The 19,454-nt window shown below is 47.1% G+C and overlaps 1 protein-coding gene across 5 annotated transcripts in view; it reads right to left on the reverse strand.

Moving 5' to 3' along the window:
• Positions 1–19,454, reverse strand: part of TDRD1 (tudor domain containing 1) — a 99,690-nt gene that overhangs the window by 35,169 nt on the left and 45,067 nt on the right. For 4 of the 5 annotated variants that reach the window (XM_073556615.1, XM_073556616.1, XM_073556618.1 and 1 more), the window contains exons 7-11: positions 4,153–4,338; positions 2,579–2,722; positions 2,336–2,507; positions 1,904–1,993; positions 785–967 (exon numbers count right to left, since the gene is read on the reverse strand). In XM_073556615.1, the coding sequence (XP_073412716.1) occupies positions 785–967; positions 1,904–1,993; positions 2,336–2,507; positions 2,579–2,722; positions 4,153–4,338 (775 nt within the window). Of the gene's footprint in view, positions 1–784; positions 968–1,903; positions 1,994–2,335; positions 2,508–2,578; positions 2,723–3,220; positions 3,260–4,152; positions 4,339–19,454 lie in introns of those variants that run through there. The other variant, XM_073556619.1, reaches the window with a different exon arrangement.

Genomic DNA, 19,454 nt, shown 5'->3' on the forward strand with positions numbered 1-19,454 from the left:
GAGCTGTGTACTGTAAGAGCGGTCACACTATAGAGCTGTGTACTGTGAGAGGTCACACTATAGAGCCGTGTACTGTAAGAGCGGTCACACTATAGAGCTCTGTACTGTAAGAGCGGTCACACTATAGAGCTCTGTACTGTAAGAGCGGTCACACTATAGAGCTGTGTACTGTAAGAGCGGTCACACTATAGAGCTGTGTACTGTGAGAGGTCACACTATAGAGCCGTGTACTGTAAGAGCGGTCACACTATAGAGCTCTGTACTGTAAGAGCGGTCACACTATAGAGCTCTGTACTGTAAGAGCTTTCACACTATAGAGCTGTGTACTGTAAGAGCGGTCACACTATAGAGCTGTGTACTGTGAGAGGTCACACTATAGAGCCGTGTACTGTAAGAGCGGTCACACTATAGAGCTCTGTACTGTAAGAGCGGTCACACTATAGAGCTCTGTACTGTAAGAGAGGTCACACTATAGAGCCGTGTACTGTAAGAGCGGTCACACTATAGAGCTCTGTACTGAGCAGTCACACTATAGAGCTGTGTACTGTAAGAGCGGTCACACTATAGAGCTGTGTACTGTAAGAGAGGTCACACTATAGAGCCGTGTACTGTAAGAGCGGTCACACTATAGAGCTCTGTACTGAGCAGTCACACTATAGAGCTGTGTACTGTAAGAGCGATCTCACTATAGAGCTCTATACTGTAAGCGGTCACACTATGGAGGTCTCTACAGGAAGAGCAGTCACACTATGGAGGTCTCTACTGTATAAGTGGTCAGACTCACTTGCATTTTGCTTTTGCTGACAGAAGAACATCTCAGGGTTGTGGATGTCCGTGATGAGTGTCTCAAAGCTGTCCCCAACACCGAGAGAGGAGGACAAGATTTCTGGTTTGTGAGCGGCACCATCTTGGCAGCCGACTCCTGGCATAAGGTCCGGCATCTTTGTCTGTTTCATCAATCTGGGAACTACAGAAGTAGATGGAATAATACAACAACGATTTCTTAACACCGAGAAACAAATAATATAGAATTAGGAAGGTAGGACAATAATGGGGGCATCTGTGGCCGGTGCACCATCCAATGGTGCCTCCCAGGCTGGAGCGTGGTATTATGTGATCAGGCGCAGCACTACGGATTCTTCCTACTTTGTGTGTTTATTTTAACAGTTCTGTATGGACTAAAAACAACCAATTAATTAATAAAACTCCTCTCGGTGGTTAAAAAATAGTTATGACTTTTAAGATTACTAAACTTTTTAGAAGCTTCTCTGCTGCATTAAAAACTTTTTTTTGCTATGTTTTTAGCTCCCTCTGGAGGTTTTTCCTGCACATCACAATGCAACATATACTGCACTGAACTGACCTTACGTTGGGGTCTCGTCTGCAATCACTGGCCATAGCCGTGCTGAGGTCACACATGAACCCGGGCTCCAACGCCGAGGCTCTGAGCCGAGTGATTGTAGCAACCATGTAGATTAGGTGAAAACCATAAGGTCCCAGCATAGGGATGGCCAGAGCTGAAGAAACTGTCCCTGCCCCTGGCTCAGGTTAAGTGGATGAATGAGACTGCTCTGATGTCACCGTACATTTTGGTGGTCCGGTTTAGATTTCGGCATTTAATAGTCTGAATTAGTTTACTGGTCTTGTTTGCAGCCTGACATAATTTTGACATTTGAGGGTCTAATGATTAGGGGTAGGATTCTGATATTTCGATCCATTTTAGGGTCTGTAATTAATTTGGGTTCCAGATTATTTTAGTGATCAGTTTTGGGCTATAAATTAAATTTGGGGCCAAGAACCTTATGAAAAAGTAAGTCAGAGCCAGTCTGCGGTGGCTGATCACCTCGATCAGTCAAGTCCCACAGCTATGTAGTTATATGATTAGCGGGGGCCGACAGCCTACCTTTCTCAGGATCCTCGACTTTTCCATGGTCTTTGCTGAGTGGTGGGAATGAATAACCCTTTTCAATTATTACTTTATGTACATCCTCCCCTGTAAATAAAAAAAAACAACAGAATTAGTAAAAAGAGAGATTAAAATTGAGGACCACTGCGAGATACACTGGCTGGGATGTTCATGGTATATCCTAGGGTATACCCCCGCAGAGTCCGCACCTGCTGAAAAACAGGGAAATGTCTCCATAGCTCTGTCCGGTTTCAAAAAAGAAAGTGAAGGAAAAGAATAATTAAGTTGTACATGTTTGGGCCTAGATATTAATCTTTATGGAAAAGGAGTGAAGCTAAACATTTTATTCTACTCAAAAATTAGACCAGAAATCGGGCACCATGTCTTCTCCAGCCCCCGACAGAAACAAACGGCATGCATCTGACGCACCTGACTCAAATAGAGACACGTGAACCGAATAATGTGGGAGCGCCATGTGAACGACGTCAGCGACGCTGATGAGCAGCTTCTGCCCGACGAGGAGACGTTTCACCTCTACAAGGCATTCTGGGGTCCAACCAAAAGGAGGAGCGGTGACATTCGCCAAGGAACAATGTAAAGCCTGAAAGAGGACACTTTTATAAAAGCCTGTTCAGTACGAAGAGGCCACATGTCCCTCCCCACAAGACTCACACAAGGCGGGAGCAGCTCGACGTCTCGGTGCATGGGCTGCACGCCGTCCAGGGAGATGGTCTCTGTATTTCCATAGTCCAGGTACAAAACCTGTGCTGTTCTCATGGTCGTCTCCACATTGTACATCAGCACTCTGTACCATTGCTGGGGAGAATAAATGACAAATGTCAAACCTTGTAACAACTACAAGCTGCATACGACTTCTTCCCCATAGGGAACAGTAAAGTTTACATCCAACTGTAGACCCTAGAATACAGCAAACCACGGCCTGGCCGAAGGCCTCCTACTCAAACAGAAGGCTGAAGACCCGCACAGCCCATCCATCGTGGTCTGTACTCGGACCACCATATATATAATTACCACTAGGGGGAGCATTTTTCGTTTTAGACCTCAAGCAGCTATAGTAAGACTTGGCTTTACTGATAGCTGGAAAGTTGAGGCAGTAACTGCTGACATCACCATTTCCCTCCCCTTTTGGGTGTTCCAGTGTCCCTGGAACAGAAAGAAGAGTAGCTTCACAGGGCAGCACCATTTTGTGGGTGACTGCCCTGTGATCTGCTATCACCAGCAGTTACTGTCTCTCTTTCTCTCTCCCATCAGTCTTCATATGTCGCTCTCACCCAGAATACATGTTTCTCTCACCCCTCTCTACAATGCCTGGCCATTCACTGCAGACCTACAGTTCCTTATCTTATCGAGGGTCTAAGAAGTAAGGTTTCTCCTTGCGGAGAGTGACATGCCAGCTGTGGCTTGTCAAGGTAAGGAGACTTATTCGCCGTGCAATGCTCCTCTGGGAAAATAATATGCAAATTGCCTCTTCAGAAAGAAAGAGGACTTTTACTCTACAGCGCCACCTATTGGTAGTAGCGATCCTACAAGTCACAATCAACCCTTTAACGAGTCTTGTATCCTAAGTCATACTACAAGACTCGTTAAAGGGTTGATTGTGACTTGTAGGATCGCTACTACCAATAGGTGGCGCTGTAGAGTAAAAGTCCTCTTTCTTTCTGAAGAGGCAATTTGCATATTATCTTATCGAGGGATGAATCACAGCTCCTGCCAAGCAGCTGACAGCTCCTGCTCCAATAATACTGACGGTACACCGTTCCTCCTTCATGTCTTTGCAGTCTCTGATACTCTGCCTGCACTTTTCTCCCGCATTTTTACTCCTGTCAATCTAGGATCTGTTCTGCTTGGAAGCAGTACTGCTTATGTTAGAAGATCCAAGGGCTTCATTAAAATGGCAGCAGAACACTCCCACTATTGTTAATTGTGCAGCCCACAGAGGCGTGCCCAGTTCACAGCAGTGACATCTCCATTATAATAGATAGGAGATAACAGACGGACGCCGACCCTATGACTATGGGCTGCGAAAGCAAGATGTCAGCCCCCAGTGCCTTCTTCAAACTCATATAACACACGAAATATGTTTCAAATGCAATAAAACTTGGTTATAACAGCATGTTATGCTACATTACATTGATTTATTAATGATTTACAAACGCGGTACTTTCCCTTTAAGCAGAACACCAGTGTGCGCCTAAGTGAAGTCACCCCTGGAGTCGGCATCTCACCTGGTCCTTGTCATACTTGGCCACGCAGACTTCACCCGTGTCAGGAGAGTAACCTTTCTTTATGGCACTGGGGTCTGAATAAAGAATTTGTAAGGAACTTGACATTTTCATGAGTTTATCCACTGATTTAGACTCCAAGACTTTCACAAAGAAGTTACTCGGGCTTGAAAACTCCACCATAAAACCCTGGATGAAAGAAAACATAGAAGTGTAATTTTTGCAAGATAATGAGAAATCACATACAATGGACATCCCACCTGTCAGGAAAGAGGGATTTTTGGTACTCACAGTAAAATCTCTTTCTTGGAGCCTTCATTGGGGGACACAGGTAACCATAGGGTGTATGATGCTGTCGCTAGGAGGCTGACACTAGTGTTGAAGCAGTAGAAGCAACCAAAAAACTCAACATATGTACCAACCCAACAACAAAGGCACGTAGGCCCAAAAGCGGTACAATTAGGGAGGGTGCTGTGTCCCCCAATGAAGGCTCAAAGAAAGAGATTTTATGGTGAGTACCAAAAATCCCTCTTTCTTTATCGCTTCATTGGGAAACACAGGTAACCATGGGACGTTCTAAAGCAGTCCCAAGGGTGGAAAACAGAAAGGATGCAAAGAAAACTGACTTAGGTCCGCCGGTGTGAACCGCTGCCTGCAGCGCCTTCCTACCCAGGCCTGCATCAGACGAGGCATGGGTATGAACCCTGTAAAACCTCGCAAAGGTATGCAAGGACGACCAGGTCGCGGCTTTACAAATCTGTAAAGCTGAGGCCTGGTGACGAACAGCTCAGGAAGCCCCCACGGCCCCAGTGGCATGAGCCTTCACCCCCAGAGGAGGCCATTTGTACTGAACGCGATATGCCTCCAATATTGCCAAACAAATCCAACAGGCAATAGTGGACTTAGAAGCTGGGAGCTCCATACGACGACCTTCAGAGGTAACGAATAGGGCATCGGATTGACGAAGGGAAGCGGTCCTTGAAAGCGGGGCTGTGGAGTCAGTAAGCCAAACCTCCGACTCCAACTCCACGACTCCCTCATACATGGCTCATGTTTATGTTTAAGTGATAAATTTACTATAGTAAAATACCAACATCAGGCTTTTAATCATTATGATACAATAATCAAGCCATTTAGATAGAACATAAAATAGGGATTTTTGTGTACTCGCCGTAAAATCTTTTTCTCCAAGCCATTCATTGGAGGATACAGCACACTGTCTCTGTCTCCCCCAACGAGGCGTAGGAGAAATCGGGATTTTTGTGTACTCACCGTAAAATCCTTTTCTCTGAGTCATTCATTGGGGGACACAGACAGTGTGCTGTGTCCCCCAATGAGGCGTAGGAGAAATATATTTATTGGAATATAACTTTAGAACAAAAAACTTTAGCATATTTACAATTTATTATACACTATGCATTAAGTGGAAAAAACAAGTTTTCAACAAAAACGTACTGAACAACATTTGTGCAGTCTATGAATTTGTTCTCAAATAGTATCGCCTCCATCACATCCTCCTTCATAAATGACCTCAAATCTGACCTAATCATTTTAAGGCCAGAGAACAAGCTCTCTACAGTAACTTGGGTTGGTGGCAAAGCAGTAACCACATGGGCAACATCTCTAACAATTTCAGGGTGTAAAGAAATTGCCTCGTGCACAGTCAGTTTTGATGAACGATTGAACTCTTATACTTCTTTGAGAGCAAGAGAATAATTTTGCTGAAATATGGTCAATCTGTTTTCTATGGGAGTGGAATCTTTTTTTCCTGCGGCAATGCTTTGCCTTCTCCATATCGTCCAAATACTTTTAGAACTCAAGCTCCTAATCTGATGAGGATGAAGAAACGGCAGAAGCAGCAGCACTGGCAGGACCCGAGTCCTCTTGCTCTTGGCCGTCCTGCAGCCCACTCATCCTAAGTGCTACCTCACCTTGCTAATCAGATTTCCAGCATGTCCTTCTTGCAGACTGTCTCTTATTGCCAGCTGCAGCGTGTGCACAACACAGCGCATGTGATGAATAAGAAAGAGGTGTGAAGCAGCTTCAACAAGATCATCTCATTGTAAAGAATCATTTTGCTGTTCTTCTGTAGTAATATCTGTCTGTTCCTCCGTTATGGGAACAGCTATGTGGCCTTCCATCTCCAACATACTGAATGTGAACTGTTCTTCTAGCTGCTGCTCACCTTCATTAATCTCATTCATCAGTTTAATTGTACTTATGTTTGAAGCATTATCAGTTACAATGGCAAGAACCTGTTCTTTTGTGAGTTCATATTCTTGCAGAACTTTTTCCACTAAGGTCTGGAGAAACTGGCTGCTGTGATGAGCTTTAGGATCTTTTACTGCCAGTGTCTTAGTAAGGCCTCTTTCACACATCAGGTTTTCGCCGTCAGGCGCGATCCGGCGCTTTTGACAAAAACCGGATCCGGCGAAATGCAATGCCGGATCCGGTTCCCCCCCCATTGACTTGCATTAGAGCCGGATCGAGCCGGATGGCCATGCGTTTCATCCGATTTTCGCCGGATCCGGCAATGTGACGCGATCCGGCGTCTGGAAAAAACGGCTACTGTAACGTTTTTTGTCTCCGGCGAAAAAGCCGGACACGCCGGATCCGGCGTGTCCGGCTTTTTCATACAATGAAAGCCTATGAGCGCCGCAATGCGCTTGATCCGGCGACAGCCGGATCCGGCGGCCGGATCCGGTTTCTTTGGTCTGAGCATGCTCAGTAGCTCTGCCCACAAGACATATATAAAAGCAAGACAGTGGGACCCTCAGCCACACCCAACATGCCAACCAAGCCAAGAACCAGGAGCAGAAGGCAGCAGACATCTGCAGCAGCAGCACCATCAGCACCACCCCAAATGGAGCAGCATGCTGAACAACGGGAGGGGAGTCCAGCAGCAGATGAGAGACGGTAATTATCAAATCCCCCATTCCTCCAAACTAGGGCTATGGAATATCAAGATATTCATTGGCCCTTTGTTTCTCTTTATTCAACAGCCGCCCAATAGATGCAGCAGCAGCAGCAATGGCAGCAGCAGAAACACCACCCACAGCCATGGAGTCTGGCCATGAGGAAGACAGCACATCTTCTTCTGGGAGCCCTCCCTCGCATCGTCAGCGTTTGACGGTAAGTTTTTATTTCCAAAATCCATCATCTCTGTAATATATGTCTATTCATTGCCTTTTATTTCAAAACAGGAATCACAAGATGAAGAGGAGCTCCCAGAAGAAGAAGGAAGGGGTGGACGGACACTTGGAGTGGGCTCACAATTTGTAAGTTTTTTGCATCAAACGCAGAAACACATCACACTACACACAACACATAGAAAACAATGTTCTGCAGACCACACACAGCAAACAAATGCCTACATCCAAAGACATAACATTTTTTGTTTTCTTCTCTAGTCTTCCCAATCTGGTGCTCGGCCAAGATGTCCTCGCAGTGCCTCCCAGGGTCGTCGGCGACAGCAACGCGGCGGTCACCAGCGTGTAAGTATAAATATTTTTGCTTTGTTTTTTTTGCACTTTTTATTTCATTTCTTTTGTGGAGGCTAATTATGTTATTTTTGTCTTTTTCTTTAACAGCCTTCACAGCGTGCTCCCGACTCTGACGGTGAGGATGGAGGACTCGATGTGGACCGCCTCATCGATCTCGTCAGAGAAAGGGAGCCGCTCTGGAATATGGCTGACCGCCGCCACGCTGACCTGATCGTTACCCGACGACTCTGGGAGGAAATCTGTTCGCTCCTTGTGGACCGCTGGGAGGACCTCGAAGCTCGGGCCCAGATTACAGAGCGTAAGTATATACAGTACCGGTTGCTTGATTTAAACCAGTGTTTCCCGAACTCCAGTCCTCGTGGTCCCCACGGATCATGTGTTCAGGATTTCTATTTACTTTGGAAATCCTGAAAACATGACCCCTGGGGACCATGAGGACTGGAGTTTGGGAAACACTGATGTTGTATACTAACCACTTTGTCCTTTCTCGTTTCAGGGGAGAGAATTGTGAAGCGGTGGCGGTCTGTGAGGGATCGTTTCAAGAAGGAGTTCAATAAAGAGATGCGGGCCCCGAGTGGATCTGGAGGACGCAGGAGCAAGTACAAGTACGCACAAGCCCTGTCGCTCCTCCGGGATACAATGCTCACCAGAAGGTAAATATTACACACCACATGTGACAAAAAAATGTTTAGATGTAACTTTTTTTTTTCAGCCAGGGCCATACCATGTCACTATTTTAATTGTTTTTTTTTCCTCTTTATTCCACAGCACAGTGAGCAGCACTCGGGAGCCTGCACGATTGGACCCTTCTGAGGCGATCCCTGAGGAGACCGGCACCGAGGGACACTTCGACCGCCCCGGTACATCTGCACTTTCCCAGCCTTCCCACACATTCGACCCATCTGTCCCATCCACCAGCACAGGAGCATCGTGGCCGCCTACATTACATGAAGCTGCTGGTGAGGAGATCGCTTTCCCTTTACCCCACCCTTCTGCCCCTGCCACCTCTAGTACACCTGCGGGTACTGGGCGGCAGCGGCAGAGGGGTCAGGAAAAGACTTATGCGCCAGAGTTCTTGCATCTGAATGCATCTTTCCAGAACTGTCTAAAAGTCTTGTCAGAGCAAATCTCCGCAGGCTTTCAGCAGATCAACTCCAGCATTCTGGAGGTGAAGACACTTCTGCAAACCATGCATTCAGAAGCAAGATCTTCGCCAAACCACACCTTTTTCAGGTCTGTTGTGGAGCGCATGGCAACATTATCTCCTACCCAGCAGATGCATGTAATGCATTCGTGCCACGGTGCTCTACAGCAGGTTACCTCCCAACCTCCACCTCCCACCACTGTAGTTCCTCCACCTGCACCCCCTCCAGTCACTTTCCATCCTCCCCCTTCTATTACATCTGCACCCCCTCCAGCCACTTTCCATCCTCCCCCTCCTATTACATCTGCACCCCCTCCAGCCACTTTCCATCCTCCCCCTCCTATTACATACCAGCAACCGCCCCAGTACCAGCAACCACCCCAGTACCAGCAACCTCCCCAGTACCAGACATCTCCCCACTTCCAGCAACCTGCCCCGTATCAAACTCCTTCCCCGTACCAAACTCCTTCCCCATACAACTTTCCATCAACATCATCTGCTCCTACAGTCCCTGCCCAACTTTAAAAAAGTTTACAAAAAAAAAATATTTTAAATAAAAGTTAAATTATTGTTTACACTGGTTGTCTGTCATTTCTTTCTGCGGCGAAATATGTTTAAAAAAAAGGTTAAATACAGGGTATTTAAAAGGTAAAAAGGTATTCAAAACCAGGTATGTAACTGTGGGTAAATTTTAGCTTTTTGCCACAGTTGTGTTCCTGGTTGTGTTTGAAGCAAAGTATTTCACCTAAAAAGTTGTGTTTATTGTTGGTGATTTCCTACCAATGTACACAACTTTTGTTAAAAGGTGAAATACTTTGCATAAAACACAACCAGGTACACACCTGTGGCCTAAAGCTAAAAATAGAGACCATGACAAGATAGCCAACTTTGGTTGGCAAAGGTATATACTGTTGGTACAGAAGGTACACAAGATTGGTTAGGGCACAAATCTTTCACACTCTGTCATCCTGCCAGTGTACTCTGCCTTGAGGTGACAAAGTATAGTGCAAAATTGTCCCTCATTACTGAAACCGTCACAGAACTTCTAGTGGTAATGTCATGGTAATCTTGCAAGGTGGTTTCTTCAGAGGTGTCCTCAATGGAAATGGGTTCCTTGCAGATAACAAAATTGTGGAGTACCACGCAAGCTTTGATCACCTCTTCAACAGTTTCTGTCTTGAGGTTGATCGCAGTCAATAGGACCTGCCATTTGGCTGTCAGAATACCAAAGGTACATTCAACCATTCTTCTTGCTCTTGTGAGGCGGTAATTAAAAATGCGTTTTGTTCTTGACAATCCTCTGCTAGAGTACGGTTTCAAAAGGTGTTCTGACAGCTGGAAGGCTTCATCCCCTACACAGACAAATGGCATAGGTGGACCAGATGTTTGCGGCAGCGGTCTAGGTGGTGGGAACTGGAAGGTGTTTCCATACAGTTTACGCCCCATGGCAGACAGTTTGAAAACTTGAGAGTCATTGGAGCGGCCATAGGCCCCAATATCAACCGCAATAAATTTGTATTCCGCGTCAGCGATGGCCATGAGGACAATTGAAAAATATTTCTTGTAATTGAAATATTCCGATCCCGATCCGGCTGGCTTTACAATGCGGATATGTTTCCCGTACACAGTGCCCAAGCAGTTGGGAAACTGACATATCTGTTGAAACTTGTCAGCAATTTCAATCCACCTCTCTGTTGTGGGCTCTGGTAAAAACTCTTCAGCTAAGGAGTCCCACAGTGCACGGCATGTGTACTTCACAATTCCAGATATGGTGGAAATCCCGAGTCTGTACTGGAAATGCAGTGACGAAAGGGATTCTCCAGTTGCAAGAAATCTGTGGGGAATTAAAAAACAATCAATTAGTTTAAAATCACAGCATTACATACCAAAACTCAGCTATAACACTTGGAGATACAAACTACCACCAACAAGATTGCAGTGAAAGTGTGCTCTGATGCGAGCACATCCAATAAATGTGGCTTACCTTAAAGTCACCATCAGACGCTCTGCGGGTGAAACAGAGAAGCGGCAATAGGTGTCCGCTTTTATTATGAGGTGTGCAATGCGCTCCACCAAGTAATCAAAATTCTCCATTTTCATCCGCACATATCCAAAAAATTTATCCGGGTTTCGTCGAAGGTCCATGCATAGTGTAGAATAGACCCCACGCGTCATTCTCTTGGCTGTGATGGGGTGGATCCACAAACGTCGTCTACGATGCCTGATGCGCTGCTGTCTCGCTCTCTCCTTCTCCAGAACAATCACCCTCAAACGATTCGCCTCCGCTATAAAATCCGCCAAATTCTTCAAAATATTTACAATCACAACATCCATCTTCGCCAGTAACTTGCTCTTCTCTCCAACCTGCACTTTCTCCTCGACAACCTGTCAAAGAAGGGCTGTAGGAACATGCTATATATAGTTTTCCAGTAGCCAATCCCGTTCGGAAGGCCACAAGGGTCAATTTTAAAAACCGGATCCGGCGTAATCCGTCGAAAAACGGATAGAAAAACGGATGAACCGGATGAGACGGATCCGGTTTTGTCTGTCAAGAACAAGACGGATCCGGCAGAAAACCGGATCCGGAACATCAGGTTTTACAAAACATTTGCCGGATCCGGCGTTCTGGCACGACGCCGGATCGCGCCTGACGCCGAAAACCTGATGTGTGAAAGTAGCCTAACAATTTTTTTTTTGTCACAAACATATTGAACGTTGATAGTAAAATATTTCACTCTGTGACGTGGGCAGGCGTCCATTTTAAGAAAAACAAAGCGTCTCGAGAGTCTTTTTAAGATCTTCCTTTTGGTTAAGGGCTTGTTCAGTCACTAATTTTCTAATTCTTTCTCTTTTCAGAGAAACACCAAGTTTACCATAAAGTGGAGGAGGCGCTTCACTACTTATCAACATAAACTGCAGAACAGATTCATCTCAGCTAAAAGTCTAGACCTTAGATCAGGAATAGGACATTTCATAACTTTCCCAAATTCTTATGAAAAAGAATATTCCCCACAAACCGCATTGAACTACTGTACCCAATTTATTATATATTTTAGGAGTCACAGCCGGTCCATTTTATACCAACTCTGACTCGACCAAAATGGGCTCCGACTCCGCGACTCCATCTCCACAGCCCTGCTTGAAAGGTTGACTCCGATAGCTCTGACCAGATCCAGCTTGTGGAGGGACTTCTCCAGAGGATAGACTGGAGAGGGACATATACAAGGAAGACATAGAAAGGAAGGACAATGTCTTCACTTATGTGAAATGAAGAGACCACCTTATGAAGGAAGGAATGGGTCTGAAAACTACCTTGTTCTGATGTAGAATCAGGAAAAGAGAACGGCAGGACAATGCCACTAACTCAAACCCTCCTGATGGACGTGATGGCAACTAAGAAGGCAACTTTCCATAACAGGAGAGAAAACAAAAATATCTTGAATGGGCTCAAAGGGAGCGCGCCAAGGACAAGGTTAAGATCCCATGGGTCTATTGGAGGAGGTTAAACTCAGAGAGTGAGAACTCTGGTGGAAGAAGGGGCCTTGTGAGAGACGATCTGGACGGTCTGGAAGCCTCCAGGGGACATCCATAAGCATTTTCACCAGATCCGCGAACCAGGCCCGTCTTGGCCAGTCTGGAGCTATTAAGATTACAGAGATCCCCTCTGCCTATCTTTTTCACAAGTCTCAGAATCAAGGGGAGAGCCAGAAAAAGATAAGACAGTTGGAATTGTGACCACGGGATTACCAGGCTAGTGGATCCCAGGACCTGGTACGAACTGAGGAACCTTGTGGCTCATGCGAAACGCCATCAGGTCGACGTCCGGGGTGCCCCATCGCTAGCAAATCTGGTTGAAGACGACGGGGCTGAGAGACCACTCACCCGATGCGAGACCCCGACGGCTCAGAAAATCGGCTGCCCAATTTTCCACCCCCGGAATGTGAACGACTGATATGGCAGGAACATAACGTTCCACCCATCGTAGAATTCTTGTTAGGCTAGTTTCACAAGAGCGTTTATTCCACGCAGCGCACGGCGCCGCTAAGCCCCGCCCCCTGCCGGCTCCCTGCCCGCCCCATTCGGTCATCACTGCCTACTATTGCACATGGACGCTTGCGATCTGCGCACCCTATCCTTAGGGTGCGCAGCGCACGCCAAAATCCTACTAGCGCACGGCCAGCGCATGATCTGCGCACCCTATGCTAAAGATAGGGTGCGCAGATCGCAAGCGTCCAGGAGCGATAGTAGGCGGCGATGACAGGATGGGGCGGGCAGGGAGCCGGCAGGGGGCGGGGCTTAGCGGCGCCGTGCGCTGCGTGGAATTAACGCTAGTGTGAAACTAGCCTTACCGCTATCATAAACCAATTGCTGCGAGCCCCGCCTTGATGATTTATGTAAGCCACGGCCGTGACGTTGTCCGATTGTATGCAGACTGGCTGGACTGTGAGGTGGTACGGCCAGTGGAGAAGGGCGAGAAAAATTGCCCTGATCTCAAGAAGATTGATGGGGAGAGCGGCTTCTTGAATGTTCCTGCAACCCTGCGCTGTGTGATGAAGGAAGACCGCTCCCCAACCGAGGGGGCTTTGAACGGTGGTGATGACCTGCCACCGGAGAAGAGGAAAGACTTCCCGCGTAAGACTGAAGTGGACAGTGTCCACCAAATCAGGGACAGCCTCACCTTGAGAGGCAGAAGCATAGTTCTCTTGTCCCAAGCAGACAAGAGGGCCAGCTGAAGAGGACCTGTAAGGAACTGGGCAAAAGGCACGGCTTCCATGGTGTCAATCATCTTCCCCAGAACTCTCATGCAGGACCGCAGGGGCAGAGGAGCAGGTCGTTTTAGAGTGGATCCTCTGGCAGAAAGCTGAAAAGTTTTCTTTTGGAAGGAAAACACGGGTTGGGTCGTGTCGAACCTCATACCCAGAAACACCAGGTGTTGTGCTGGGGTCAGAGAGGGCTCCTCTCTGTTAATTATCCAGCAGAGACAGACCAGAATGTCCAGAGTGATCTGAAGACTCTGGTGCCAGTCTCGGCGAGACAGCACCTTGATCAGAAGATTGTCCAAGTAAGGAATTATGAGAATCCCCTTGGAGAGAAGAATGGCCATGACCACTGCCATGAACTTCATGAACACACTGGGAGCAGAGGCCAGGCTGAAAGGAAGGGCTGTGAATTGATAATGATCCCCCTGGATTGCAAACTGTAGGAATCTCTGATGCTGAACACAAACAGAAATGTGAATATAAGCATCCTGAATGTATACAGAACAAAGAAATTCTCCCGGTTCCATGGAGGCAATTACCAACGTAGTGACTCCATCCTGAAATGGCAGATCAGAACGTGACAGTTCAATCGTTTGAGGTCCAAAATCGGACGGAGCGATCGTCTTTCTTCGGGACCACGAAAAGATTGTAGTAAAACCCTGAAACCCATTTGTTCCAGGGAACGATTACTCTTGTGTGTAGTAGGGAAGAGACAGCCTGAAGAACCTCTGGGGCCTGAGACGGGAGTTTAGGCAGGCGGGACAGAAAAAAACGTCTTCCTAGAGGGAAGAAAAGTCGATCTTGTAACTGGAAGTAAATATCTCATTGACCCAGGCATTGTCGACCACCGACAACCATGTGTCCCGGAAGAGAAGAAGCCGGCCTCCCACCCCGGAGATATTCCTGGGTGGGGGTGACCAGTCATGTAGAAGAGAACCTGTTAGAGCGGGACCCAGAGGGCTTGGAGGAGTGACCCTTTGGCCTCCAGTGAGATGCACATTTGAATGATGGTTTCTTCCTTTCTCCTGGAGCTCCTGCTGTGAGGAAGTCCCCGAAGAGAAGGGCCGAAAGGAACGAAAAGGCAGCAACCTTTTCCTATTGAAAGGACGTTTAGGTCTGGACTGAGGTGCTTTTCCCACCAGCAGCACCAGAAATTATCTGATCCAGTTTGGATAGAAAAGCCTAGAACCCTGAAAGGCAAGGTTAGTGAGACTTTTTAAAGGGTGGATCTGCATTCCGCGCTTTCAACCAGAGGGTGCGGCATATAGCAATGATGTTGCTGTTTGCCCTGGTGGAACAACTGGCCGCATCCAAAGATGCGGTCGCAAGATATTTGCCGGCATGGGCAATCTGCCATCTCATCCAGTGGAGCGGCCTCTACGATGCCCTGGCAATGCATTCTTGCCCAGACAGACATGGACTTTGCCACCCAGGTGAAAACAAAGAAGGGACAGAGGGAGACGCCAGCCACTTCAAAGGTTGATTTAGCCAAAGCCTCAATCTGCCTATCCGTAGTGTCCTTAACAGACGCACCATCTGGTAGAGACAAGACAGTCTTGGAAGGTAGGCGAGAAACCGACAGGTCCACCTTAGGGGACTCTGCCCATCTAGCAACGAGGTCTGGGCTAAAAAGGTCTAGCTGCTTCCTTCCCGAGAAGCGCTTTTCAGGATGTTCCCAGTGTTTAGCCATAATCGCTTTAAATTCGCTATGATTGGGAGAAGTCCAGGAAGGACATTTTACCTGCTTGATGGAAACGGAGTGCTCCTGAGCAGGTGCCTTGTCCTTCTTTAAATTCAGGGTTTGGGTAATTGTCAAAACAAGGCTATTGACTATATTCTGCATTTTTGAGACCTGGTCCAAATCCAAGTCAGACCCAGACTGGGAATCCACATCCGATCCAAAAGCTGCCTCCGAGGAGGGGGAATGGGTCACGGTCAGGTGCATGCGAATCACCGTGAGAGGCATTCGGAGCACTTGTGGCGGCAGACAAATATGGAAGGCGTTACAGGACCTGGACCAGGGACTGTGATACTTTTGTCAGATCAGAGACCGACTGACATGGCAACAGCCCATTCCGGGAGGGAGAGCTCTCATTCCGGGCGCTAGGGTGTTCCAGTGGGGCTGACATGGTGGAAAGGCTGCAGGACAGGCAGAAAGTGGAAAGCTGACCTGAGGACCACTTTCTTTTGCAGAGTGCACAGTTGGGATGAGCATAAGGTGACCCCTGCTAACATGTGGGATAGAAAAGAGGTTGAAGGGAGAAGGCAGAGCCTACCCGATAACAGCGACTATCAGCAGTAACCATGTGGCTGCCTGTGTCCCCCTGCAGCAGGCGTGGAGAGAAGAGACTGCAGATGGCGATGCTTCTTGCTGAGGCACAAGCTGGAACGGAGCATCGACTGTGCCGAGTCCCAGAAAGCACGATGCGCTGCGGTGTGCGTGTATGAAACGCCGGCCGGTGAAGGAAGAGAAAGTGCCCCTGTGATTGGCTGAATTGCCGGGGGGCGTGTGGGGGCAGGGAAAGAAAGCTTCATGATAGGAGCAAAAGCGTGCCGGGAAGATGCGCGCTGTGGAGCGGGTGGGTGTGGCCAAGTCTGCAGGCAAGGCAAGCCTTTCTATAGGCTGAAAAGGGGACGTGATTCAAAATTGTGCAGTGTGAGAGGCCAGAGGACGGCAGGAGGAGGCGTGGCTAGGAAGGAGGAATGGGCCACAGAGATAGGTTGGGCAGGGGAAAATGGCAGCCGCTAAGCAGGGCTATAGGAATAACAGCCATCCTGCCCCCTAACAGGCATGCTATTGCAGCCGCTAAGTTAGGCCTTACAGAACTAAAGCCGCCCTGCCACCCGGACCTGTCACGCTACGGGGAGGGAATCATACATACCTGCGAGGCGAGCCCTGGTCCTCTTCGCAGATGAGGATGTAGTCAAGAGCCCCCGGGTGGATGGGGGTCCTGGAATAGTAAATCCTCTTTCCCACAGTTTTCAGACAGTGCGGAAGACGGCGTCAACGCCTTACAAAAAATGGGGAGGCCACCGCTGGTGACCACAGTCTTCCTCTCACGGGTGAGGTGGAGAAAAGGCAAATGACCGGCCACAGGAATCAGCCCGAATCAACGATAAGGATAACAGAGGATTAGGTCCTGCCTGCGGGCCCGAGAGTGGGTGACACCACACTGCTCTCTCAGTCGCATAAATGTGGGATAACAGGGTGAGAAATTACACCCTGTTACCCTGAAGATGAAGAACCTGAAAAACAAAGGAAAAAGATTAACAACACACAACAGGTGACCTGAAAAGGAAAGTGTGGATCTGGGATCAGATCCTGGTCCGCCTCCTACAGACACTAAGCTTAAACGGAGGTGCTGTGTGCCGGTCGGTGATGTGTACTGCTGAGGAGCCGTTTTCCTTGTTTGCCTAGTGACCGCAGCATACACTCATGGTTACCTGTGTCCCCCAATGAAGCAATAAAGATATATGATTAAAACGAGGCCCCAATTCATCATCGTCTAATGAAGTAAAAATGCAATACGATGTTTGTTTGTGCTTTATTCATTATTTTATTTGCAACAAAACTGCTAATTAATGAACTTAAATAAATTAAATGATGAACTAAATGTAATTTGCAACTAAAGTTTGGGACAAAATGTTATATTTTTGTCTTTATTAATTTTCTGCTGATCGATGGTGGTCTAGGTCCTTCACTAATGTATCTGAAGACCCCAGAAGACAGGAGCGCACGGCTCAGACCTGAGGGCGGAGTACGGATTCGGTAGAAAGACTTCACCATCCTGAACGTTTAGGGACTCTTAACTTTCCGTGGTTTGTTCTTTTATTTTGACAGAATCAACATCAATGTGGTTTTAGTAATGAAAATGTCGCAAATTTTGTGCAGTTGCAGCATGTCAGTATCCCAGGGGAGGACAACGTCGCTCTAAGCTCATTATTTGCTCAGTTGAAGACTAAAGCGCGACATTTAAAAGTAAAAAGGAGTAAAAATCAGCCAAAAGACAAAAAATAGAATTTAATTTTGAGCAAAATTACATTAACCCCTTAACCTCTAGAGTGGTTTGCACGTTAATGACCGGGCCAATTTTTACAATTCTGACCACTGTCCCTTTATGATGTAATAACTCAGGAGCTTCCATGGATCCCGGTGATTCTGACATTGTTTTCTCCTGACATGTTGTACTTCATGATAGTGGTAAAATTTCTTTGATATGACTTGGGTTTATTTCTGAAAAAAAAACGGAAATTTGGCAAAAATGTTGCTATTTTCCAACATTGAATATCACACAGATATGTCACACAAATTAATAAGTAACATTTCCCACATGTCTACTTTACATCAGCACAATTTTGGAACCAAATTTTTTTTTGTTAGGAAGTTATAAGGGTTAAAAGTTGACCAGCAATTTCTCATTTTTACAACACCATTTTTTTTAGGGACCACATCACATTTGAAGTCACTTTGAGGAGTCTATAGGATAGAAAATACCCAAAAGTGACACCATTCTAAAAACAGGATTTTTGGGTTGCTTACAGTGAAATCTGTTTCTCGGAGTCTTCATTGGGGGACACAGAAACCATGGGTTTATGCTGCTGCCACTAGGAGGCTGACACTACAATTTATGTACAGAAAAAGGTTAGCTCCTCCTCCGCAGTATACACCCCACTGACAGGCAATAATTTCCTCAGTTAGCGAGAAAGCAGTAGGAGAAGTAACAAAATAGAGTAAACAGAACAGACAACTCAACTGTAATCAACAAACAGAAGAACAGGAGTTGCAGAATATGGGAGGGTGCTGTGTCCCCCAATGAAGGCTCCGAGAAACAGATTTTACGGTAAGCAACCCAAAAATCCTATTTTCTCTGTATCGCTTCATTGGGGGGACACAGAAACCATGGGACGTCCCAATGCAGTCCCTGGGGAGGGAGAAGCAAACTTCCATTAGGTCTGAGAACTCACCACCGCCGCCTGCAAGATCCTTCTGCCTAGGCTGGCGTCTGCCAAAGCGTAGGTGTGGACCTTGTAAAATCTGGCAAACGTGTGGATCGAAGACCAGGTTGCAGCTTTGCAAAGCCGCAGCGCGGAAGCTCTGTGGCGCACCGCCCAGGAGGCATCCACTGCCCGAGTAGAGTGGGCTCTAATTCCCGGAGGGGGAACTTGATGCTTGACCCAATAGGCTTCCAAAATTGCCGATCTGATCCAGCGAGCAATGGTAGCCTTGGAGGCTGGCTGCCCTTTCCGCGCACCATCTGGAATGATGAAAAGTGAGTGTCTTCCGCAAGGGAGCTGTCCTAGCCAGGTAGACTGTTATGAATGAGTCACCATAGGAGGCAAAAACAGAAATACTAGCTAAGTCCAGAAAACCAGAGAAGTTGGCAGCTATCGGATTGCAGACCCCTGAACCTATCAACAACAACTAGCAGTAGCCGTGGGGGGTTCCTACGGTGCCCTAGACCCCTCGATCACAGCCGGAGAACTAAATAGCCTAAAGACAGAAAGGGAAATCTAAACTGCCCCAGAGCAGACCCCAAAGCAATAGGCAGCCCCCAACATATAATGACGGTGAAGCAAGATGAAAAAACACACACAGATAGAAAGATAGGCTGAGCAAATGATGGGGCCCAAGCTAACTAAATAGGACAGGATAGAAAAGCTGCTGTCTGCAATCCGCCAAAACCCTATCAAAACAAGAGCCAACAGACTGATAGGGAAAAAAGCCCTGAAGACGCTAGGCTTCAAAAAGACTATCAGTACGCAGGTATTTTCTGAAGTCAGAGCAAAAAGGAATTCAGCTCACCCCAGCAGGGAATGGCAGAAATCCAGAAAAACAAAACCAAAACACAAATGCAAAAAGCAGAGCAGAAAACTTAGCTTTTGAGGAGCAGGAATCAG

The sequence above is a fragment of the Dendrobates tinctorius genome, unplaced genomic scaffold (genome assembly GCF_039654945.1).
Source record: "Dendrobates tinctorius isolate UK_male_01 unplaced genomic scaffold, ASM3965494v1 ptg000236l, whole genome shotgun sequence".
Lineage (NCBI taxonomy): Eukaryota > Metazoa > Chordata > Amphibia > Anura > Dendrobatidae > Dendrobates > Dendrobates tinctorius.